This window comes from Carettochelys insculpta, chromosome 2, assembly GCF_033958435.1.
Source record: "Carettochelys insculpta isolate YL-2023 chromosome 2, ASM3395843v1, whole genome shotgun sequence".
Classification (NCBI taxonomy): domain Eukaryota; kingdom Metazoa; phylum Chordata; order Testudines; family Carettochelyidae; genus Carettochelys; species Carettochelys insculpta.
The window spans coordinates 260344179-260369407 of record NC_134138.1 but is presented as its reverse complement, the minus strand read 5'-3'; the positions used below and the strand labels follow the sequence as shown (position 1 = coordinate 260369407).

The 25229-nt window shown below is 41.2% G+C and overlaps 1 protein-coding gene across 1 annotated transcript in view; it reads right to left on the bottom strand.

Annotated features, from left to right (window-relative positions):
* The window catches only part of NCAPG2 (non-SMC condensin II complex subunit G2), a 106978-nt gene that overhangs the window by 57352 nt on the left and 24397 nt on the right, over window positions 1-25229 (bottom strand). The window contains exons 10-16 of the mRNA XM_074986294.1: window positions 19663-19758; window positions 16624-16749; window positions 12812-12991; window positions 11731-11883; window positions 8997-9219; window positions 7708-7808; window positions 6360-6533 (exon numbers count right to left, since the gene is read on the bottom strand). Coding sequence (XP_074842395.1) covers window positions 6360-6533; window positions 7708-7808; window positions 8997-9219; window positions 11731-11883; window positions 12812-12991; window positions 16624-16749; window positions 19663-19758 — 1053 coding nt within the window. The remainder of the gene's footprint in view (window positions 1-6359; window positions 6534-7707; window positions 7809-8996; window positions 9220-11730; window positions 11884-12811; window positions 12992-16623; window positions 16750-19662; window positions 19759-25229) is intronic.

Here is a 25229-nt window from a genome sequence, read left to right as displayed (position 1 = left end):
CCCAGTCTTGATGAAAAGCCATAGAGAGGGATATGTGCAGATTGCTGCAGCAGGTAAGGATGGAGGTGGTAACTTGAGTCCTTGGACAACCCCTTAAAACTGATGTTTAGATGTAGAGGCTGTGAAGCACATGCTTGGGGGGCAGCTTGTGTCCTTTTCTGAAATTGCTTTTCTTGTCTGCTGGTGGGTGGGTGAAGAGGGAATGGATTGAGTATGTTGGGATCTCCTTAATTTTTTTTGTGAAAGTATATAAATTCTCAGAGAGCATAAGGTGCTTCTAAAGTTTTTAACATACTGAGGGATTCCTTCATTTTTTCAGAATGCAACTTTGGTCCTTCATATGGAAGGTTCTCAACAGCAGATTGCACTTCCTTTGGAAAGCTAAGATACCTGAAGACAGGAAGACCTCCTTCACGACCACTGCCATGGAGTTAGAATGAGTAGCTGTATCAGCAGTGTCTAAAGAAGACTATCCTTACAAGGAGTTGGTCTTTGGCAATGATAACCTGAAAATGCTCCACCCAGTTTGTTGGAAGATGTTCAATAAAGGAATTCAGTTTGAAGTAGGCTGTCAATCAATCACAGTTAACTCATGCTATTAACTAAAACAAATACAGATTAATTGCAGTTAATTACCACAATTAAGCAATACCAAATCAAGTATATTAAATGATTTTGGAGGTTTTCCTACATTTTCAAATATATTGATTTCTATTACAACACAGAATACAAAGCTTTATATTATGCTCACTTTATATTATTTTTACTATAAATATTTACACTAAAAAGGATAAAATAGTATTTTTCTATTTACCTTATGTAAGTACTGTACTGCAATCTTTATAGTAAGGTGCAATTTACAAAATATAGATTTGTTACATAATTGCACTAAAGACAAAACATTGTAAAACTTTAGAGCCTACAAGTCCATTCCGTCCTACTTGTTCAGCCAATTGCTTAGACAAACAAGTTTGTTTACACTATGAGACATATTTACAATGTTATTTTAAAAAGTGAGAAAACATTCACATGGCACTGTTGTAACCTGTATTACAGGATATTTACATGCCAAATCTACTAAATATTTGTACGCTCTTTCCTGCTTCAGCCACCATTTCAGAGGATACGCTTCCACACTGATGCTCATTCAGAAAATTAATGTGTTAATTAAAAATTGTGACTGAACTACTTGGTAAAAATTGTATGTCTCCCGCTCTGTTTTCCTCTCATTCTGCCAGTATATTTCATGATAGAGCAGTCTCAGATGATGACCCAGAACACACTGTTAGTTTTAAGTTTCTGATTGCACGTTTGACAAAATGCAAAAAAGGTAACTGTGAGATTTCTGAAGGTATTTATAGTACGCAACCCAATGTTTAAGAATCTGAAGTGCCTTCCAAAATCTGAGAAAGACAAGGTGTGGAGCATGCTTTCAAAAGTCCTAAAAGAGCACTCCGATGTAGAAATTACAGAACCCGAACCACCAAAAAAGAACATTTACCTTTGGTTGGTGGCCTCTCAGACAGATGATGAAAATGAAGATGTGCTGGTTACACACTGCTTTGGATTATTATAGAATATGGACACATCTCCTCTGGAACAGTGGTTGAAACATAAGGGGACACATGACTGTCCAGCACATTTGGCATGTAAATAACTTGAGACACCACCAACAGTGTCATGTGGATGCCCGTTTTCATTGTCAAGTGACATTTTAAAAAAGAAGCAGGCACCATTACCTCTTGCAAATGTTGGTGAACAAGTAGTAAGACTGAGAGGACATGTAAGTTCTAAAGCTTCACATTGCTTTATTTTTGAATGCAGTTATTTTTGTACATAATTCTATATTTGTAAGTTCAGTTTTCATGATATAGAGATTGCATTACAGTAACTGTTATGTGAACTGAAAAAAAATACTATTTATGGTTTTTACAATGTAAATATTTAAAATAAAAATAAGTGAGAACTGTGTACTTTGCATTGTGTTGTAATTTAAATCAATGTATTTGAAAATGAAGAAAACATTCAAAATATCTAAACAAATGGTATTCTATTATAATATTGGTATTCTGATGAGAAGAGCAATTAATGGCAATTAATTGTTTTTACCTGCTTAATAGCCCTAGTTTAGAGTCATTAATATGGGTATACTTTTAAATGAGAGTTTGGTAATCTGCTATTCTGAATTGCAGGGTTGCTGACGAACTTGACTTTTGCAAAAATAAACTTTAAAATCCTGTATCAGTGAGGTAACTGTGCTAGTTTTCATCTGCAAAAAGAACCCTACAGACTGACATTTTTTAGAGCATAAGCTTTTGCGGGCAAAGACCCGTTTCATCAGATGCATGTAGTAGAGATTTCAGAGTCTTAACTATATAAGCTCATGAAAAGAATGGAGTACCAATCAAGAGGAAGGCCAGAGCTGATGAGGTCAATTCATTCAGGGAGAATATGGCCCTCTGCAAGCACCTGATGAGGAGATGTGAACACCAGGAGAGGAGAAACTGCTTTTGTAGCTGTCCAGCCATTCCCAGTCTTTGTGCAAACCTTGATTGATAGTGTCAAATTTGCAAATGAATCTGCAGTTTTATTTTGGAGTCTGTTTTGCAAATTTTTTGTTGCAGGATGGCTACTTTTAAATCTGTTACTGAGCATCCAGGGAGACTGAAGTGTTCTCCTACAGTCTTCTGTATATTACTGTTCCTGATATATGAGTCGTGTCCATTTATTCTTTTACATAGAGACTGTCCAGTTTGGCCAATGTAAACGGCAAAGGGGCATTGCTGGCACATGATAGCATATATTACATTCGTAGATGTGCAGGTGAATGACCCCTTGATGGCGTGGTTGATGTGGTTATGACCTGTGCTGGTGTAGATATGTGGGCAGAGATGGCATTGAGGTTTGTTGCAGGGATTGGTTCCTGAGTTAGAGTTACAGTGGTGTGGTTTATAGTTGCTGCTGAGAATTTTTCAGGTTGCCAGGCTGTTTGTAGGGGAGGACTAACCTGCCTCCCAAGGTCTGTGAGCATGAGGGATCATTGTCCAGGATGAGTTGTAGATCACTGATGATGCTCTGGAGAGGTTTTAGCTTGGGGCTGTAGGTGATGGCCAGTGATGTTCTGTTATTTTCCTTGTCGGGCCTGAAATAGTTATGGGTGAGGACAAAGTCACAAAGCTCTGCCACCAGCTGTGCTTTGGCAACAATCGGGTATACTGTTCCAAACAGCTTGAAGTCTATCTTCAAGTGCGATACTGGTGTAAAGGGCCTCCACATCCATGGTGGCCAGGATGGTGTTTTCAGGAAGCTCACCAATGTATTGTAGTTTCCTCAGGAAGTCAGTGGTGTCTCAAAGATGGCTGGGAAGGCTGGTAGAGTAGGGGCTGAGTAGAGAGTCCACATATCCATACAATCCTGTAGTGAGAGTGCCAATGGATGAGATGGAGCGTCCAGGATTTCCAGGTTTATGGACCTTGGGAAGTAGCTAGAATAAACCTGGTTGGGGCTCTAGGGTTGTGTGTGCATAGATTTGTTCCTTTGCTTTTCCAGTGAGTTTCTGTGAAATTCTTGTAGTTCTAGGATGGTTGGTAGTACAGCTGAGACAAAAGGAGCAGAAGCACTTGTTTGGGGAGTTGGTGACAGTACTAGAGGTCTCTGATGAATGACATTAAGGGTATGTCTTCTCGACACGGAGCATTGACCTGGTCAGGGCCGATCTTCTAAGGTTTGATTTCACATGCCTAGCAGGGACGTTCAAAAATCAATCTATCAGGGTTGACAGTTGACCTCCGAACTCCTCAATCTCACAAGGAGTAAGGGAGATCGACTGGAGAGTTTCTCTCATCAAACTCTCTCAGTGAGGATGGCCAGGTAACTTGACTGTAAATAAATCTATTCCAGCTATGCAATTGCTGCAGCTGCAATTGTGTATTTACAACTGACTTTAAGGTCTAGTGTAGACCTGGCTTATATGTCTGTCTGGTCTTCCGGGTAAACTATGTACAAGTACGGAGGCCTTAAAAGACTCAGTCAATATTGATTTAAAGGAGCTTGTTTTCCTTCTACCGCTCTGTTCACCTAATGGTACCAATCTTCTGGAGACAGAATTCTTAGGCTACATCTACAACACCACAGATAGGTAATTTAAGATATGCAACCCCAGGTACGAGAACAACATAGCTGGAGTCAACCTACATTAAGTCCTGTTATCACCGGGTCTGCACAGAGGGGGAATCAAGGGAGAAACTCTCCAGTCAACTCTTTTTGTTGGGGGTAGATTAACAGGATCAACTTGAGAGCGATCTGCAGTTAATTTGTCAGGTCTTCAATTGAACCACTAAATCAACCAGTGGTTGATCAATCTCAGCACGATTATCCCTGCAGTAGTGTAGATGTAGCCTTAGACTCTCTAGGCTTGCCGGCAATAGTGGTATTTCAGGAGCCTTCCGTCTTGTGAGTACTGTGCCAGATATCAATGGATACTGAGGTGGTTGATGTGGTTGGGGATGGTTTCTTTAAGGTAGATTCTCTACCTAAGGGACTTGAAGCCTGCTTATGGGAGGTCTTTTGGGAGGAATCCAGGAATTTCCTCTCTCAAGCTGTGAGGGAGTGCTGTGCCAAGGAATCAGATGGAGAAAGCCATGTCAGGGACCACTGGACAGTAGGGCCCCCTAGACAGGGGTCAGAAACTGGTTGAAGTGACTCTCCATCATACTCAGTTTTAGTTCAGAGTTTTCTGTCCCATGACATTAATTTCAGAGAGAAATTATACTTCTGAGGGATATGTGACTCAGGAATATCTGTCACTGACTGGGATAGCCTCTTGTCAGAAAAAGTAATGTTCTGACAATGCTCGGGGTAGCTGAGCATATGCTTTCCAGATTTTACTTTCTCAGAGGAAAGAAACAAGAAAAAAGTAACTGTTTACCATTCTATTTAGAATTAAAAAAGGACCATAAGAACTAACAAACTCTATAAATTATCTTGAACAAGAGAAAAAAAATATAAGGGAGGTATTCTTAATTCAGATGCTGCCCAGGCTCTATCTTGGGCCAGCCCAGCTGACAAGAAAACAGAGAGCAAGTTCATCTGCATGAAACCATATAGCACTGATGCAAGGCACAAGATGAGAAGAGCGCTAGTGAAGGTCAAACAGACACTGCTACTTAAAATCTCTGATCGAAGTTGCAGGGAGCAAAAATATTTCCAGAAGGGAGAACCCTTATGGACACTATTTGAAGAAAAAAGGATGATTCTTCCACTAAGACAGCTTTCAGATGGCTTTTGCAGTCCTTGAGTGCGCTCAGAAAAAAACCCAAAGAAACTAGGACTCTTCTTTGGATGATGCTTCCAAAGGCATCCCTGGAAGCATACATACTATTAGTAACAGAGGTTGGCATCTATTGTGATGAACACCATGGGACTAGGTGAACAGATCGACTAAACACTATGAAGTTTAATGGAACCAACTGAGCCAAACAAGCTAAAACCCAACAATGAACAAGCAACAAAGGGTCCTGTGGCACCTTATAGACTAACAGACAAGTTTTGAGCATGAGCTTTCGTGAGCACAGACTCACTTCATCAGGATTTCCAAGACCAGCATCTGATGAAGTGAGTCTGTGTTCACGAAAGCTCATGCTCAAAACTTGTCCATTCGTCTATAAGGTGCCACAGGACCCTTTGCTGCTGTTACAGATCCAGACTAACACAGCTACCCCTCCGATACTTGACAACAATGAACAAGTGCATCAAGAAAATGCTCATCAGAAGGCAGAATTAACATAGCAAAAACAAGTGCAAGAAAGTGGAGAGAGTCTGGTGTTTCTAAGTTTTCTGCTCAACTAGTGAAACCAGAACTGGGGTAGTGATTATAATGAATAAGAGGGAGGAAGGAGAGAGACTCCTCATGTGACTTCACACTGAACATTTTGGGCTACAGTGAAGCATCATGTGCCACTGTCTTTCAAGGATTTCCCACATTGGTGCCAAGGGATCAAGAGCACACACACTGCCAGCAAGAATGATCTAGGACGATGATCAAAGGAAAACAAATAGTTAAATATTTGTTTCTGTTCAATACTTAAAATAAGGGCTAATCTGCCAGACAAAGTTATAGGGCACTCTCTCTTGTTTGGGAAATTCTGAGGAACTCATTCCTGCCACTTGTAGTTCATGGCATCATCCAAATACCAAATGAAAACACAACTGCACAAAGACAGACAAGGGACATAAGCACATATGTCATAAAAGCAAAAGAGTTAAAAATAATTTAAAATAAAAACCCCACAGCTTTCTAGACAGTCATTCACCTGTATTTTAAATTTGTTACAGTTTTAAGCTAGGATATTGAAATTTACCTTAAATATTTTAAAATAGTCTGGAAGTACGGAGGCAAACTTTCTGACTGTGTAATCTTTGGCTTCTTTATTGTGATCCAGTGCTTTGTGAATACTTCTCCAGAGAATTACAGTAATCTCCAGTAAACTTGCCATGGAAGCCACATCATTTATTGACAACACATTATTCAAGATCTGAAATGCAAACATTTGGGGCTGAAAATAGCTACCACTGTGTAAATACAAATAAAGGTTCACATAGGCTACGTCTACACGTGCACCCAACTTCGAAATAGCTTATTTCGATGTTGCGACATCGAAATAGGCTATTTCGATGAATAACGTCTACACGTCCTCCAGGGCTGGCAACGTCGATGTTCAACTTCGACGTTGCTCAGCCCAACATCGAAATAGGCACAACGAGGGAACGTCTACACGGCAAAGTAGCACACATCGAAATAAGGGAGCCAGGCACAGCTGCAGACAGGGTCACGGGGCGGACTCAACAGCAAGCCGCTCCCTTAAAGGGCCCCTCCCAGACACACTTTCATTAAACAGTGCAAGATACACAGAGCCAACAACTAGTTGCAGACCCTGTATATGCAGCACGGACCCCCAGCTGCAGCAGCAGCAGCCAGAAGCCCTGGGCTAAGGGCTGCTGCCCACGGTGACCACAGAGCCCTGCAAGGGCTGGAGAGAGAGTATCTCTCAACCCCCCAGCTGATGGCCGCCATGGAGGACCCCGCTATTTCGATGTTGCGGGACGCGGATCGTCTACACGTCCCTACTTCGATGTTGAACGTCGAAGTAGGGCACTATTCCCATCCGCTCATGGGGTTAGCGACTTCGACGTCTCGCCGCCTAACGTCGATTTCAACTTCGAAATAGCGCCCAACACGTGTAGACGTGACGGGCGCTATTTCGAAGTTACTGCCGCTACTTCGAAGTAGCGTGCACGTGTAGACGCAGCCATAGTGTTTCAAAAACTGAAAACCCTTTTCTGAACTCTTCCTTTAACAAACGAGTTATGTTTACTGAAGGGAAATGTGAATGACAAAAGTCAGACTTAAGCTGTATAAAGAATCATTTTGATACATATTTAAACAAAATTGCAAAATCAGTTCTACTCCTGTATAGTTAGAACAGCTATCAGCAAGAGACAAGCACCCATTTTAACTATGCTTCGAAGTCTTCACAGCTTATTCCTGCTACTCAATCTCTCACATCACAGAAGTGGCCTGATAGCCACTTTTTATTGTCTCCCTGGTCTCCCCTCTTCCATATTCACTCTCCTGTCTGTCACACCACAAGTACTATTTTAAACAATTAGTACCCAGAATAAAGTGAAAACCTTATTTTACTCTCTTACACTTATATTCTCCTTTTCACTTTCTTCACCATCTTGAGTTTCTTTTATTTCTCTCTGGATGCACGCATTCAAGCAGCGCCGAACAGTGAGCATCAATTTAGCTAAATTTTAAAAATAGATAATTTAGACAACATTCTATTTAAAAACCCTTTATCAGCAAAGATATTTCAAGTAACTATAAAAATTATTTGGGAGAGAAGTAGCAGACATAGCTACTATATATGATACTAATTTCATTTAAAGCAAATTTAAAATTGAAATATGAAACACTGGTGGTTTAAATAATCATTACCCTTTATGAGCCAATCACTGAAACCATGTGCCTCCCCCCCCACAAAAAAAACCACACACTCCTTGTGTGTTATTTCTCTTCAGAGGAAAGATCACAGGAAGCTAACGAATTAATTTTGAATAGCTATAACTTGAATGGACTATTCTCCAAACATGATGGCTCTCTGTGACATGGAGGCAAAGTGTCTCCCGTAATTTGCCCACCTCATGGCTAAGGCACTTACCGTATCAAACTATGCATACATCTCCTGTAAGCCTATGCTTGTGTCCAGATTACAGCGATTTGTCAACAGAAGTTTCTGTTGGAAGATGTACTCCAACAAAACTTCTGTCAACAGATCGCGTCTACACTGCAAAGTTGATTGCTCTTTTGATCCACTCTGTCTACAGAAAGCGGCTGGACTGCCCGGCTGCTCTCTCTACAAAATAGCCAACTGGAAGCACAGCAGACAGGGCTACCTGGTGTCCCGGAAGCCCCATCTGTCAACAGAGGGCCCCCAGGAATGTCCAAACCCGCTAACTGTGGACAGTTGTGTTGTCAGAGACGTTATGCCTCACGGGCAGCAGGATAAGACTATCGACAAAAGTGCTGTGTTCTGTCAATTTATCGTTGACAGAATGCCTTAGGAATCTGGACAGTCCCTGGGTTTTGTCAACAAAACCCTCTAGTGTAGACATAGACTTTGATATATAAGTTACTGCTACCTCTTTACCCACACACAAAATGATACTGAGCAGACAAGTTGATAGGTGGTAACATATAATGTTTCAGATCTTCATCACCATTAGTACAAAGAAATTGTTAATTGCACTAGAGTTTTATAACTGGTGCTAGAATGTGCGTTTACTAGAGTCCAAACCTTTAAGAGTTCTCTAGTAATTTTATGTTAGAAGCAAAGATACAAGTGACCTATTACTGTTAAAACAATTTGTAACAACTTAATGCTAGACAAGTAATACGAAATTGACATTTCCAGGACTTCTGTAGTGTACTTTACCTATGTTGGTGGGAGCAGTGTACTCATAAGCATACCGATAGAACTTTCTGGCTGCTGCTGGATTCATCTGGATTAGTGTAACACAGCGTTCACACCATACCTCCTCAGGTTGATTAACAGGCAAGAAAGAGTTGAATAGGAGATTTACTAAGCGTCGTGACACGGGACGTGAATCAACTTCAAGGCGAGTCAGAAGATGCTCCATGGGACAAATTTTCCAGAACTTTTTCATTTTTTTAAAGAGTGAGAGAGAACAGCAGAAGAAGGGAAAGAGAATGTTTTTAACAGTACTTTCTACACAAAATATTGATTCTGAACAAAACTAAAATACATTCCTTAAAATGAAATATTAAAATCCACAGCACCAGACTGCCAGATCCATCTGCTGCTAATAGCTAGGCTTGCAAGCAACACACGTTAGTCCTGACTATGTAGGATGCCAACACTCTGATACTTAAATGAATGCAGTGACAGAGATAGCCGTGACCGCTGTGCTTTACGTATCGAGTCTGTTCTGGTAGGGCTATGATCTGAAGAAGTGGGTCTGTCCCATGAAAGCTCATCACCTAATAAATTATTTTGTTAGTCTTTAAAGGGCTATATGACTGTTTTTTTGTTTTGATTAAATGAATGCAGTTGCCCCTCTTTATTGGCAAGTGGTTTCAGTTAAATATAAGAAAGAAAGAAATTGGTTAATATGAAAATCAGATGCCACTTCTGAGAGAAATTTTAGATGACAGCACAAGTAAAATTTATCCATTAAAAAAATACACCTTATCCTATAAGATGGATTGGAAGTCAGAGCATGCAGTTATCCCATGCACGAAAGCTCCACTTAGAGGTAGGTGTTGTAAGTAGTACATTGTCAGAGGCTCAAACAGTGATCCTATGAGCTTGAAAAAATCTAAAGTTCAAGTGCTGGTGGGAGTAGGTTCCCTTATTTGAGGGTATAACTTTTCCAGTCCCTCCACATATCTGATATATACAATTGCCAGATCATAACAAACATGAATGCATATGTGTATATCTATATACTGCACCTGCTGGGAGGACTTAATGGAAGAATCATTAACCCCTGCTGGTTTAGGTGCAACAGATAGCTAAGAATATGCTAGAGAGAAGACTGCATCGATGAAACACCAAACTGACAAGACCAGATAGAAAAAAGCCTCCATTTTGAAACATAAGAAGCTCTGGGTACTACCTGTGTCCAACAAGACATGGTGAACTTCCTGCAAGCAACATCCCTCCTGTACCCCACCCCTGGATTTAGTCGAAGAGCCCGAATGCTGTTAAAAGCAGGGCTGCAACTATGGGTGGGGTGCAACAGAAGTGAAATTGGAGCTGCAAATGACAGATCCAGTAAAGTTGATAAACAGTATGCCAAGGCCATAGAATCACAGTACTGGAAAGAACCTTGAGAGGTCATCAACTTCAGTCTGCTGTACTCATGGCAGGACCAAGCACTGTCTAGACCATCCCTGACAGGTGTCTAAGCTGCTTTTAAAAATCTCAAGTGATGGAGATTCCATAACTTCCCTACACAAATTATTCCAGTGTTCAACCATCCTGACAGTTAAGTTTTTCCCTATGTCCAAACTAAACTTCCTTTGCTGCAATTTAATTATGTTTACTTTTTTTTTTTTTTTTTTTTTTGCAAATGTCACTCTCTTGACTCATATTTACCTTGTGGTCCATCACAACCCCTAGATCTCCTTTTGCATTACTCCTACCTGGGCTGTTCACTTCTCATTTTGTATGTGTGCAACTGATTGTTCCTTCCTAAGTGGACTACTCTGCATTTCTCCTTATAAAATGTCTTCCTGTTTAGCTCAGACCATTTCTCCAGTTTGTCCAAATCATTTTGAATTATAATCATATCCTCCAAAGCATATGTAATACCCCATTTTGGTATCACCTGAAAATTTTATAAGTGTATTTTCTATGCCATTATCTAAATCACGGAAGATATTGATTAAAACTGGACCCCAAACTGATACTGTGCTGGGGCTATTAATATAAGTTGGGGTGGGTCCTGCTTGAGACTGGGGGAAATCATAGCAGAGTGAGTTTGTCTGTGCTAGCAGGAAACCATGTGTGATGGAACCAGGACTGTGGCCTGGTGGGGAGCAAACTCTGAATTTCCTACTGGCCTTGTTTGCAAATAGGTCTATACGAAAAACTGGGAAAACTGTCTGACTGCAGTTGAGATTAGAAACCATTCATGACGACTTGAAAATTATCTGCTATGATAGTCCACCAGCTGAAATCAGAGATACCAATGAAAAATAAGGATTCAGAGACGAAAAGATTAACTTGTCATATGGAAAGTCTGATTCTCACTTGATGCAAGAAAAGTTCTCTTGCAGTAACTCCCTGGTGTGGCAGTATTTTCTCTTGATACATTTCTATTGACAATCATAGAAAGGCAGAAAGATCACAGGACATTGTATTTAGTCTCATAGTACTTAACAAGAATGTAGACAGCCAAAACATTACCATAATTTTCAAATATATTGCAGAAATTCTTAAATATCATTACCCAAGATTTTATATCTCAAATCTTTAAAGGGACATACACAACCAATAAACCAATTTCTTGTAAATCTCTGCACATTATTGCAGCAATACTTAACCAATGGATTGACTGAGGTAATGATAAACCTTTGAGAATAAATTGCCTTTTTCTGTTTACATCTCCTGTGTGCTACCTAGCAAGTCCTATTTATCCTACCTTGGCAGCCCTGAGCGCTTTAATTTTCAGCAGCATATCAACAAAAGCCACTCGCACTTTTTCAGAATTGTCATGGAGACTGTATTTTACTGTTGGCAGGAGCTGTTCCAGTAATGGATGGCTTAGTTTGTTGTCCAAAATTATAGGCAGACACTGCAACAGAAATATCACACTGAATAAAAAAACAAGGCAGCAGACGTATAAAAACTACTAAAATTATTTCAGTTACTAAAGTTAAGGCTACATGCAGTGACAGATGTTTCATTTACATATTTTTTTCTTTATCTTTTCAAAGAAGGTATTAAAGAGCAATTCAATTTTATATTGATGCCTTTCATTTCAGATGAAGTAGTTTTAGGTTGTAAGATCTTCTGATCTGAGGCAGTGTTTTTATTCGTTTCTGGTACATGAGGAATACATGTTTATGCCCAGGTAGTCAGTATTTCTGACACTTGTTATATGCATTTGACCAATACTGGTATACCAAACTATCATTTGGGGAACAGCCTTGCTCAAAATACAGAAAGGAACATAGGCACCCTGCCACGGGAGACTGACAACGGGGTACAGAACACAACACTAAAACACCGCATTTTTTCCCCCACAGATGAGCGTCTCTTACTCTCTCTGGGTCTGACATTATTCTTTAGAACCAAGCTGGAAACATTTCCCACACAGTTGTATGATTAAGTATAAATACTTAGTTATCGAATGTTATTCAAAGAAGTAAGTCTGGTCAAAATATTAAACCAGACCATGGAAAGGAGGTCTTTCCACCTTCATCTAGCCAAAGAGGAATTGAGATGGTCAGGGATTGCATAACTACTGACTCTCAGCTCTGAATGGCTGGTACCAAAGGGTGTGCTCATTCACTCTTATAAGCTAGGTTTTCTGGCCTGCAAAACAAATACCAGGAATCACATTTTGAAGAAAAATATGCAAAGGTCAACTGGAAGAATCAGAAGGTTTTACAAAAAGCAGACTGAAGTTGGTCCCTATTAAACCCTTCATATACTCTTCAAGAAAAACCTAACAATTTGTTATGAATACAAGTTTTTAAAGTCTGCATATTAAAACTTACCTTAAAAACAGAACAGCGAACATCAGCTGAGGTTACGTCAACAGCCAGATCGCCAATCAGTTTTTTCAAAAGTTCAGCAAGGATGGTTGCTGGAATCATCTCCCAGTATTTGGATGTTATTTTACTAACCCCAAGTATCCCTGTAGATCGGACCAATGGTTGAGGATCTTCTAAAAGATTCTATAAACAAATAAGACAAGGAAACAAATTTAATGTAATGTATACAGGGATATGCTTTCTTTTGATATTTTAAATAAGAAACAAAAATCATTGTTGTTAGTATTCAACTAAACCGTACAAGATGGGACAGTATGAAGTATGGCCATATTTGGAATATTCTTTTATTGTTATCAACAAACAACTTTTTAGTTAGAAAACAAAACTAAAATAAAAATATTGGCAATGAGTTTCAAAACACAGACCTTAAACTTAGTCTCCTTAGAGTAGGATTTTCAAAATTCAGAGTTATTGAACGTTAATAAGACTTGTGTATGAAAGTCACTTAGGCTGCGTCTACACTACAGAATAACGTCAAAGTTGTTTATAACTTCAAGTAAGCTTCGACTCACTTATAAATTATAGCTTCAAGTATAACTTCAAAGTAAGCAAATTCAAAGCAGAGTGTTGACACACAAAAAAGCACCCTTCCTTACTTCAAAGTGGGCTCCCCCCTACTTTGAAGTAAAACATCTACACACAATTACCCCTACTTTGAAATAAGGGGCCAGAAAACGATGCAGGCATGGGGTTGCATGGCCGACAAGTCCTTCCAGGCTCACAGCCAGCAGACCCCTTAAACAGCCCCTCCCAACACCCACGCCCTGCATGTACCCAAGGCTGCCACGCTGCGGACAGCAGGAGAGCACCTGCTGGGAAGAAGAGCTGCACACCATGCCCACTCTCCCCAAGGATGATATCCACTCCACCCTGGCCAGCTGCTGGCCATGCTGGTCACCCTGCTGTTCCAGCGGCTCAACAGGGTTGCCCACATGGGACCCAGCCTGCAGGCCCTGGCCACGGCACTGCTGCCCCTCCCCCAGACCCCCCCCAACCCAGCACCAGTGGGCCTTCAACACCTGCACCAACTGGTAGGACTGGCTGGTGCTGGAGGACTGGGACAATGAGCAGTGTCTGAGGAACTTCGGATGACCTGCCAGACATTTGAGGACCTCTGCCACTGGCTCACTCCACGTGTCCAGCACTGGGACACCCAGATGTGGCCACCACTCCTGCTGTGGAAGGGAGTGGCCATCACACTGTGGAGACTGGCCACCCCGACAGCCACTGGTCTGTTGGACACCAATTCAGCATCGACAAGGCCAGGCATGCATGGATGTGTCTTCCTACTCCCCCTCCACAGGTCATCTGAGCTATCAACACAGTGATCCTGTGATGCGTTGTGACCCTGGGGAACCTGGACACTGCCCTCACTGAGTTTGTGGACCTGGGCTTCCCCAATTGTTTCGGAGCCCTGGATGGGAAGCACATGGCAATCTGGGCTCCAGACCACAGCAGGGGCACCTACATTAACAGGAAGGGGTACCAGTTGGTGTTACTCCAGGCCCTGCTGGACCCGAGGGGCTGTTTCCTGGATGTGTGCGTGGGGTGGCCAGGCAGTGCCCACGATGCCTGTGTGTTCTGGAATTAGTGGATGTGACGCCAGATGCAGGAGGGCACAAATGTCCCCCCATGGGAGCTCCCACTCGGGGGCATCAAAATGCTCCCCCCCCCGGCACCATGGCCAACATCATGCAGCTCCCTATATGGGGGCAGTGCATGGCCTGTATCCCCAACTGGCTGGCAGTATCACGGGCTTTGACATAGGCCTGCCTCAGTTTTCACTTTTATCCTGATGCTGCTGCCAGTGCAGTTGCGGTGGCTTTGGGAGCGAGCCCACTGGCCAGCTGGTTGAAGGCCTCAGCATTGTGCTGCCGGGCGCCAGTTTGATGAAGGACCTCCTCCTCCTCCCCCCAGAGTGAGAAGGTCCTTTAGCTTGGCCTCAGACCATGAGGGTCCCCTCCTGGCATGGTCCTTGCCCAGGCGCCATGAGCCCTCAGACTCCGCGTCCGGGGCCCAGGTCCTGGTGTGCTGTCATGGTGGCCAGGGGGTGCGGAGACTGGCTAGTGCTTCAAGCAGGGGCAGTCCAAGGGAGAGCTCGTGCTGCCCCTACTTGTGGCACAGTGTCAAGTTCCTGCCTGGGGTTGCTGGGGAGCTGCTTCCTTTAAGACGGCCAGCAGGGACCATAGAGCCCTGCCTGGGCTGGCCAGAATGTCTCTGTACTCCGGGAGGGGGCAGCCTCCTTGACGGACCCCTTACTTTGAAGTAGGGAGCGCAGAACGCCTACACACACTTTACTTCGACATTCAACTTCAAAGTAAGGAACTACTCCATTCCTGAGACTGGAGTGGTGACGTCAAAGTTAGCCTCCCTTACCTCAAAGTTAACTTCAAAGTAAGGAAAAGTGTGTGTAGACACTCTTCAAAGTAGCCCCTTACTCTGAAGTTATTTTGTAGTGTAGATGCAGCCTTAGATGCTTGAAAAAAATCTCTCCCCTAAGGTTCATCTTTATGCACACAATTTATGCATCTCTCCCCTAAGGTTCATCTCTATGCACACAATTGTCAAGTTTCCCTGTCCACTGTTTGTGAATTAAGTACCTTAAGTACCTTAAAATCTAGAATTTCCCCAGGAATCTTCAGGGATCAACTATTTCATCTTGTGCATTCAAGAAAACATTTTATCCTAGCAGAATAAAACTCTGCTTTAGGAATTAACTTGACAATCCTCACTTTTCTAATTCATCATATTAATTCTTATCTCCATTACTCTTCAGTTTAGATACCCCATCACAAGAGCTGCAGAAATTTAAGATTAGGCATTCATTGCACATTTTCAGCCACTGCACCACGAATCATGTGTAGAGTCCTCCTCACACATTGTATCCTGAGAAAATATGCCACAAATGTCTGCAAGCAGTGTCAACAAGCTTTTCTAAGTTCTCGCTCAGATTTTTACATCACACTTATAGCTCAATTAATGTCAACCCAGATCCCCACTTCATTAGTACTTCGGTCCTTTTCCAAAACACTGCTAGCTATCATAGCATACAAAAGATGAATGAACTCTAATAGAATATTTATGCACTCTTCCCTGTGGGTAACATTCTCAATCCCCTTACAGGAGGTCCCTGATATAAGTCTAGGTTACTTTCCTAAATAATGCAACTTATAGTGAAACAACTTGTAAAGGGGAATTAATATCCATGAGGAATAATGTAATTATCTTGAGATTGTACCCAACGCATACAGGGCACACTGTTATGTTAGATATAATGTACCTATAACCCATAAAAATATAAATAAATAGATAAATAATAACTAACAGTAAGATAGATAAATAAATAGAAAAAGATAAGCCAGCTCCCCACCATTCCCCACCGGCTCCTCACCACCTCTTCGCCAGTCCCCACTGGCTTCCCACTGGCTCCCCACCAGTCCCCTGTGACTTCAGGGCTCACTGCCAGGGCCCCTGCACTAGAGCGCCTGCTGCCCGGCCACCACAAATTTCTGCTATGTTCCTGGCTTTTGATCCCACAGCCCCTAAAAAATGTAAGTGCGGATCAGTGATTTTGCTTTCCAGAATTACTTAAAGACTTATATGCAAAACGGCTTACAGCTAAGCGACTTATAATAAGGACCCCGTACTCCATTAATTCCAATATATGCATGTCACATGGCCTTAATTCCATGGAAATATTGCCAAATGTTTAACTTAACATTTGGTTTGCACATTTTGTCTTCATGAAAACTTACAAAAAGTTCTTCAAACTGTTTCTGAATTTCATTATCCATATCCTCATTGTTAAAATGGGGATCACGAATAGGAAATGCTTCAACAAATAATAATGCTGCATTTGATCGAACTTCTGAGTTTCTGGCCTGTTACAATGGAGAAGGAAAGGAACTGTTAATAAAATTGGTATTTTTTATTAAGACTTATTTATTACACGTAGCAATTAATAACGTCTACATCTCATTTCGATGCTCTGCCTAACCAATAAATTCTAGATTAGCTGTAAACTGAATCCTCAGCACATCATGGATTCAAAGACACTGAAGTCAAACTTGGAGGAGTGCCATTTTGTATAGCTCTATAGTAAATAAAGTCAGTTAGTACTGCAGTAGGCCCTCACACTGCAATAGGCTCTCTGGTAAAGATGCTGCAGCTGTAAAAGTTGATACTGTACTTTAGCCTCCACCTTTACATTAGTGCCCAGAATACAGTAACTGAATTCAAGCAAATACACTGGAAGGATTTGTAGGTGGTGCTGCTTGAGATCCCAAATATCTTAAAGCACTTAACACATATCAAACAGATCCTCAAAGAAACGCCTAAGAATCTATTAGGCAAATATATTAGTTAATGAAACAGAAGAAGCAATTAAGTCACCTCCATAAAGATCACACTAAAAATCAGTGGCAGATGCAGGAATAAAATCCTAGGCAGCATCTACACTTGTTCCCAGCTCCTTCCAGAAGTGGTATGGTAATGAGAGAAGTGGAAGATGCAGATGAGGTGCAGATTAAAATATCTTGCACCTCATTAGCATATTCCCATGAGATCTCGCTTCCAGAAGATCCTCTTCTGGAAGCAAAAGGTGCTGTGAAGATGGGGCTCCTTCAGAAGGAAACGGGGGTCCTTCAGAAGAAAATCTCCATCCTGAAAGACCCTTTTTTCAGGGAGTTCCCATTCATGGTAGATCTCAAAGTGTATGCCAAGTGAGTCCATGAGCACATTTTGCGCCTCAAGAAAATAATGTGATCTGATTGATGACATCACAGTTTCAGAGATGGGCCACTTCTGTGCATAGATTGGAAGATTTCTTTCCCCCTTCTTTATTAATGTAGAAAACAGTGGTGGTGATTGGGACAAAATGGCTACGTCTACACTAGCCCCAAACTTCGAAATGGAAAAAAGGAAAGTGCACTAGTGTTTCTTCCATTCATTTGTTCTCATGGGCCGTGTCTATACTAGCCCCATACTTCGAAATGGCCACGCCAATGGCCATTTCGAAGTTTACTAATGAAGCGCTGAAATGCATATTCAGCGCTTCATTAGCATGCGGGCGGCCGCGGCACTTCGAAATTGATGCGGCTCGCCCCGACGGGGCTCCTTTTCGAAAGGACCCCGCCTACTTCAAAGTCCCCTTATTCCCATCTGCTCATGGGAATAAGGGGACTTCGAAGTAGGCGGGGTCCTTTCAAAAAGGAGCCCCGTTGGGACGAGCCGCGCGGCGGCAAGCCGCGTCAATTTCGAAGTGCCGCGGCTGCCCGCATGCTAATGAAGTGCTGAATATGCATTTCAGCGCTTCATTAGTAAACTTCGAAATGGCCATTGGCGTGGCCATTTTGAAGTTTGGGGCTAGTGTAGACACGGCCCATGAGAACAAATGAATGGAAGAAACACTAGTGCACTTTCCTTTTTGCTCAAAGTTCATTGTGGATTCCCAAGAAGGCCATGTTCCTTGTATTATGCAGTGGTCCATGTGAGCTTTCTGGCCAAGCAGGGACACACTGGTAATGACAGTTTTTGACGAGAAAAGAGCTGAATGGGAACTCTTCTGCAGAATGGGTGGTTCGTCTGCCACAGGAGGTAACATGGTACTGTGACTAGCACATGATCCTCCACTATATACACTAGCATTTATACACCTCTTAGGACAGTTATTCTTTGTGCTCCATAAGTATACAGTAGTATACACTAAACACTTTCAAATATGACAGCCCCAGGACTGAAGGTTGCTAGATATTCAAATATTCTGGATACTAGAGAGATATTCCTAGCAATGCATAACACTAAAGAAAAACAAGATTAGATATTAAGAAACAAACAAAAATGTATGCAGAGTACCTTATTTACCAATGGTTGTACTGTACACTGTAAACTTACTGTATCTACTGTGTTTATTTGTATTTACTTTCACTATATTGTACTTACAGGAAATGTAAGTAAAATTTACTTATGGTTAAAATGCTAGTTACCTGAGAGAGTTCCAGATAATAGAATCCCGGATATAAAAGAATTTACTGTATTTGTACCTTAAGAGTTATGCTCTATTTCAAACATTAAGTAAATTCCCCTTCTTCATCAATCTGTGAAACACACACACACACACACACACACACACACACACAGAGTTTAAAAATTCTAAAAATAACACAATCCACACTCTTGGAAGAGGATGAAAGAACAAACATGAAAGATTTTAGTCACATTGTTTAATACACTAGTATGAGGTACAGCAATTGCCAGCGATGAGCACAGTAAAAGATCTATACACAACACAATTACGTGAGGTCCCATCCCTCTTAGGTCTCCATCCTTCAAAGCAGTGTTTCTTTAGCTATGTTCTCCGAAATACTGGTGTTCTGCTAACAACTCGCTGGTGTGCCATGCGTTTCTGACACATTGATATCCTACACTGATGGTATTGTTTTGTTATTAAATCTGGATATAATGTTACGCCTTCACTGCTATGATACCGGATTGAATTACTTTATTTTATTTTTTGCTGCATTGGTTTTTTTGGTCTGACAACAATTTTTTTAAGAAAATTTTCATAGGCGTTCGGCATAAAAAATATTGTTTGATGTTCTGTGATTTCAAAAAGTTTAAGGAACACTGCTTTAAAGCCACTTTGGATACAATTAAGATCCTACTTATACGGAACCTATTTTTATAGATATTTTGTTTTAAGATAAACTGATAAAAACCGTAACTCTTGAAAGAAAAAAGTCAGTGTAAATGTTACATCAACTGCAATTGGAGAATATTCTTTAAAGGAGAATTACCTTTAATGCTCTCCAAAGGATAGGTTGATACAATCTGTACAGCATTTCCTCAACTCCCTGACGAACTTTACTTTGTTTGTGAAAATAACTCAGCAACTGTCAAAGCACAACCAAAGTTAACGCATGAAATGCATTTCATATCCTAGGTTCAATACACCTGACAAAAGTAGTTTGTTTTATTCTACTATGTCTTTTACTTTAGAACATTGTTTTTTAACCTGTATAAATGGAATAAGATTACACAGACACAGCACAAAATTACTTTAAATCAAGCTAGTTTATGTATGAAAGTATTCTCATTTCAAAACAAGAGCAGAAAAGGTATGGTCTCTCACCAGCTCAAATCTATACAAATTTGCAATTAGAAAGGACAAAATTTTAGCAAAAGTGCCTTTTTCTCATCACCCTTTCATCCTTAGATATTTATTATCAACAATTTTTCAAGAGAGAAAGAAAGACAGCAACTTAGTGATAAGAATGCACAAATGAGAAGCACAAACAGAACTTCAATTTTTTTTAAAAAAGGAAGGTTACTAAGTAACTGGTGACCTCCAAGTATATTATCACTGAAGATTATTATTATTGTTAGAGGAATGGAGACCAAGAAAGCAGTGTTTTATGGCTGAGGAGGCTGGTGAAGATGAAAACTGCTCGAAAAGGGGCACTGAGTCTCTAAATCATACCTGGGAATGCAGGGTTTAAAAAGAACAGCTCAGAGCAGGGGAGCTTCCATTTTAAACATATCAAGGCTGAGGCAGGACCTACCTTTCTTCCCCATTTTAGGTGGTGAAATGCCAGTCTGGGTCAACACTTGCTGTGGGCACTCTGCTAGCTGTCCATTGTTAGGAGGCTGGGATGGAATTTTTTTTCCTTACTACCATATTAGTTTGGGTGCAGTTGAAGTTTATTGCCTTCCCAATAGCTGGTTTCAGGAAGGGCTTTGGACAGGCATGGCATGATGAACGGTAGGCCATATCACAGAATCATAGGGCTGGAGGTCATCAGGAGGTCATCTAGCCCAGACCCCTGCTTCAAGCAGGATCAACCCCAACTAAGTCATCCCAGCCAGAACCTTGTCAAGCTGGGACTTAAAAACCTCAAGGGATGGAGAATCCACCACCTCTCTAGGGAACGCATTCCAATGCTCCAGCACCCTTCTGGTGAAGTAGTTTTTCCTAATATCCAACCTACACCTCTCCCTCTTCAACTTCAGACCATTAGTCCTTGCTCTGCCATCTGACACCACTGAGAACAGTTTCTCACCCTCCTCTTTAGAACTCCCCTTCAGGAAGTTGAAGGCTGCTATTAAATCACCCCCAAGTCTTCTCTTTTGTAAACTAAACAAGCCCAAAATCTCTCAGCCTATCCTCACAGGTCTTCTGCTTCAGCCCCTTAATCATTTTTGTTGCCCTCCACTGAACATTGTCCAGCAAATTCACATCCATTTTATACTGGGGGGTTCAAAACTAAACACAATATTCCAGATGTGGCCTCACCAGTGCCAAATTGAGAGGAATAACTACTTCTCTAGATCTGCCCAAAATGCTCCTCCTAATGCACCCTAATATGATGTTAGCCTTCTTGGCTACCAGGGCACACTGTTTACTCATATCCAGCCTTTCACCCACCATAACCTCTAGGTCCCTTTCCATCGTACTGCTGCTGAGCCAGTTGGTCCCCAGCCTAGAACAATGCTTGGGATTCTTCCGCCCCGGTGCAGGACTGTACACTTCTCCTTGCTGAGCCGCATCAGATTTCTTTTGGCCCAGTCCTCCAATTTATCCAGGTCACTCTGGATTCTCTCTCTACCCGCCAACACATCTACCTCTCCCCCTAGTTTTGTGTCATCCACAAACTTGCTGAGGGTGCAATCCAGTCCCTCATCCATGTCATTAATAAAGATGTTGAATAACACTGGCCCCAGAACTAAGCCTTGCGGTACTCCTCTTAAAACCGACCACCATCCAGATATTGAGCCGTTGACCACTACCTGTTGGGCCCGACCATCAAGTCAGATTTCTATCCATCTTATAGTCCAAGGATCCAATCCATATTTCCTTAACTTATGGACAAGAATGTTGTGGGAGACCGTATCAAAAGCCTTGCTGAAGTCAAGGTATATCACATCCACTGATTTCCCCATGTCCACAGAGCCTGTTACCTCGTCATAGAACATGGGTGTCCAACCTTTTGGCTTGCCTGGGCTGCGTTGAGTGAAGAGGAATTGTCTTGGGCCGCATATAAAATATATATAATTAATGTATATAAATCACATAATAATGTTAAAAGTTTACAATCTTGTGGGGCCGCATTACTAGCTGTCCAGGGCCGCATGCGGCCCACGGGCCGCCAGTTGGACACGCCTGTCATAGAAGCTAATCAGATTAGTCAGGCAGGACTTGCCCCTGGTAAATCCCTGTTGGCTACTTTTGATCACTTTCCCCTCTTCCAAGTGCTCCAAAATGGATTCCTTGAAGATTCCCTCCATTATTTTCCCATTGATTGAGGTTAGGCTGACCAGTCTATAGTTCTCTGGATTGTTGTTTCCTTTTTTAAAGATGGGCATTACGTTTGCCTTCTTCCAGTCATCTGGTATCTCCCCTGATCTCCAAGAGTCTTCAAGGATAATGCACAATGGTTCAGCAATGACCTCGGCCAATTCTCTCAGTATCCTCGGGTGCTTTAAATCCAGACCAATAGACTTGTGCACTAGTTTTTCTAGAGAGCTCAGAACTTGTTCCTCCACCACAGATGGCTGCCCTCTAGCTTCCCATACTGCATTGTCTCAGACCTTCATGTGGAAGTTGACTTTGTCCGTGAAGACTGAGGCAAAAAAGCATTGAGTACTTCAGCTTTTCCTACATCACCTGTCACTAGGTTATTTCCCTCATCCAGTAGGGGCCCCACACCCTCTCTGATATCCCATTTATTGTTAACATGCCAGTAGAAACCCTTCTTGTTACTCTTTACATCCCTTGCCAGCTGCAGTTCCAATTGTGATTTGCTTTCCTGACTACTGCCCGGCATTCTCCAGCCGTATGTTTATACGCCTCCTTAGTCAACTGTCCACGTTTCCATTTCTTGTATGCCTCCTTTTTGAGTTTATGCTGACTAAGGATTTCCCTGTTAAGCCAAGCTGGTTGCCTACCATGTTTGCATTTCTTACTGTGCAGCGGGATTGTTTGTTCCTGGGCCTTCAGTAAGACTTCTTTAAAATACTGCCAGTTCTCTTGAACTCTTTTCCTCTTCATCTTCGTTTCTCAAGGGATCCTGCTCATCTGTTCTCTCAAGGAGTCAAAGTCTGCTCTTCTGAAATCAAGGGTCTGTATGTTACTGCTCACCTTTCTTCCTTTTGTCCATATCCTGAAATCTATCATCTCATGGTCACTGCAGCCCAGGTTTCCTCCCACTTCTCTCTCTCCTACTAGTTCTTCCCTGTTTGTGAGCCGCAGGTCAAGTTGTGCACACCCTCTGATCAGTTCCTTCAGCACTTGTACCAAGAAGTTATCCCCAACATTCTCCAAAAACTTTCTGAATTGTGTGTGTGCTGATGTATTTGTCTTCCAACAAATGCCCGGATGATTAAAGTCTCTCATGAGAACCAGAGCCTGTGATCTGGAAGCTTGACTTGGCTGCCTGAAGAAAGCCTCATCTATCTCATCTCCCTGATCTGGCAGTCTATAGCAGATAGCATATGTCACAGCTCATTATTTAAGTGTCAGGTAGATGTCTAGTGCAGGTATTCCACAGAAAAGGTAAACAGTGACCAAATAAATGGCTTTAAGAATGACCCCAAAAAGGGTTCTTAGTAAAGGAACCAATGGGGAGAGGGGCAATTCAATTCGTACAGCACGGAGATAACCCTGCCCACAAGATGGGGGTGGACAATAAGGCCCTGGTAATGAAGTCGCTGACAAGAAAGGGACAGAGAAGAAGGGGAGCTATTAAAAGCCTCATGAGTAATTATGAAATAAACATGTGGTTACCAGCACTGTATGTGCTTATCTGTTGGGAAGTCCCAGATATCTAACATTAAAGTTGTGGCCTGATTAAGCCCATCATGTGTCTTGTTTTTCTTTGGACGTGGCCAGACAGTAAAGCATGTGCTATTCACTTATAACTGTCTCAAATCCTCAATGCTGAAATGCGTTGACCAGACTACTTACTTCATCAGCCTTATATTCTGATGGATCTTTTGCTCCTCGGTTATAAATAAAAGCTGTTGAAAACTTGAGTGTGTGTGTACATAAGAATACAATAACTTTGTTAAATATATTGAAAGTCTACCCTTTTTGTTGTCATTTGTCATTAAAAGGAATATATTTTAATAAAAACAATTTTAGACTTGTGCCACAGACATTTATGCACATGCTCAATACTCATGTGAGTTCCGTAATTGTAAATATTTTGGTTTTTGCTGTGGTGATTTTGTAATATTGATAGGACATTTCAACAAATAGTACTTTAAATACAGCATTTATAATTTAGTAACAGAGGGAGCCATGCTAGTCTATAAACTATCAAAACAAAAAAGCAGTCAAGTAGCACTTTAAAGACGAACAAAATAATTTTTTAGGTGAGCTTTCATGGGACAGACCCGTCTGAAGAAGTGGGTCTGTCCCACGAAAGCTCACCTAATAAATTATTTTGTTCATCTTTAAAGTGCTACTTGACTGCTTTTTTGTTTTGATATTTATAATTTAGTTCACTACAAATTCTGCAAGCTAAAATTGCAATTTTGGAAAGCGTGACTCCAACTTAAATGTGTGTTTTAGAAATTCCTGCTGTAGACAAACTGTCTACAAAATATGAGAGGAAGTGCCTGTAATTATTGTTATTTTTTAAAATGCGCAGACAACTTAAGGAACAAAACTCTACTTCCCAGATAACAGAGTTGATTATGAAATGCCCACTTAAATTTTATTGTAGGCTAAATAATTCAGATTGCATATTAAGGCATTAAATGATTCTTCAAAGACTCTGCCATGAGACAGATCCAAAGAATTAAAGCACAGATTCTAACAGACTGTAAATTCAAACTCCTTATCTTGGTATTTCAAGATTTAAAACCTATTCTGAAAATCAAGTTCTAAAACATACAACAGTAAAAGAATTAAGACATTAGGAACTGAGTTCTTCTAACATATTTAACATTAAAAATGTTGAAAACAATAGCCAAAGTATGGCAGAGAACCCTACATACATCACTGGTATTATTCCAGAAGAGTCACTTCCTGAAAATAAGGTTTTGGCATTATTTTCAGATAGTCTAACACTCCCACTGACATCCAACTAAGATACATAAGCACAGCACTTCTGAAAATGGGACCTTATTTTGGAGTGGGTTCCTTCATTACCACTTGATTTCAACAATATTTATGTGCCAGATCATATGTCAGCCAACATGGTCCATAACTATATCCGATTAACCTTTGTACTTTGACTAAATTTATTCTTTGTATGACAGTTTATCCATCTAAAGTTATTCTTAAAAATACCTTAAACATGAATTTACATAATTTGAAACCATAAATGTCTCTGAAAACGAACCTCAATTTAGAATTAAG